Source organism: Austrofundulus limnaeus, unplaced genomic scaffold (genome assembly GCF_001266775.1).
Source record: "Austrofundulus limnaeus strain Quisiro unplaced genomic scaffold, Austrofundulus_limnaeus-1.0 Scaffold4693, whole genome shotgun sequence".
NCBI lineage: Eukaryota > Metazoa > Chordata > Actinopteri > Cyprinodontiformes > Rivulidae > Austrofundulus > Austrofundulus limnaeus.
Genome location: NW_013957095.1, coordinates 2,017 through 2,533, shown reverse-complemented (window position 1 = coordinate 2,533; position 517 = coordinate 2,017). Strand labels below are relative to the sequence as shown.

Below are 517 nucleotides of genomic sequence, written 5' to 3'. Positions count from 1 at the left end.
TGTGTGTGTGTGTGTGTGTGTGTGTGTGTGTGTGTGTGTGTGTGTGTGCACATGTGTTACCTAGGTGACAGAGGTTCTGGAAGGGTGACCAGAGGAATGGGTTGAGAGTTAAACTCCTCTGAAAACACTCAGCACCTTTAGCAGCACGGTCAGTCTTGCTGCTCAAAAACAGATGAGATTAATCAACACACAATGTCCAAGAAGACACACAGAGACAACTGGACAGAGACACACAGAGACAACTGGACAGGGACACACAGAGACAACTGGACAGGGACACACAGAGACACACAGAGACACACAGAGACAACTGGGCAGAGACAAATGGACAGAGACAACTGGACAGAGACAACTGGACAGGGACACACAGGGACGCACAGACAACTGGACAGGGACACACAGAGACAACTGGGCAGAGACAAATGGACAGGGACACACAGAGACACACAGAGACACACAGAGACAACTGGACAGAGACACACAGAGACACACAGAGACACACAGAGACAACTGGACA

At 49.9% G+C, this 517-nt stretch overlaps 1 protein-coding gene across 1 annotated transcript in view; it reads right to left on the bottom strand.

Moving 5' to 3' along the window:
• Positions 1–60: 60 nt before the first annotated feature.
• LOC106512191 (cell division cycle protein 27 homolog) overlaps positions 61–517 on the bottom strand; it is a gene marked incomplete at both ends in the record, with an annotated part of 2,230 nt that continues 1,773 nt past the window's right edge. The window contains 1 exon segment of the mRNA XM_014000859.1: positions 61–158. Within this exon segment, the coding sequence (XP_013856313.1) occupies positions 61–158 (98 nt within the window).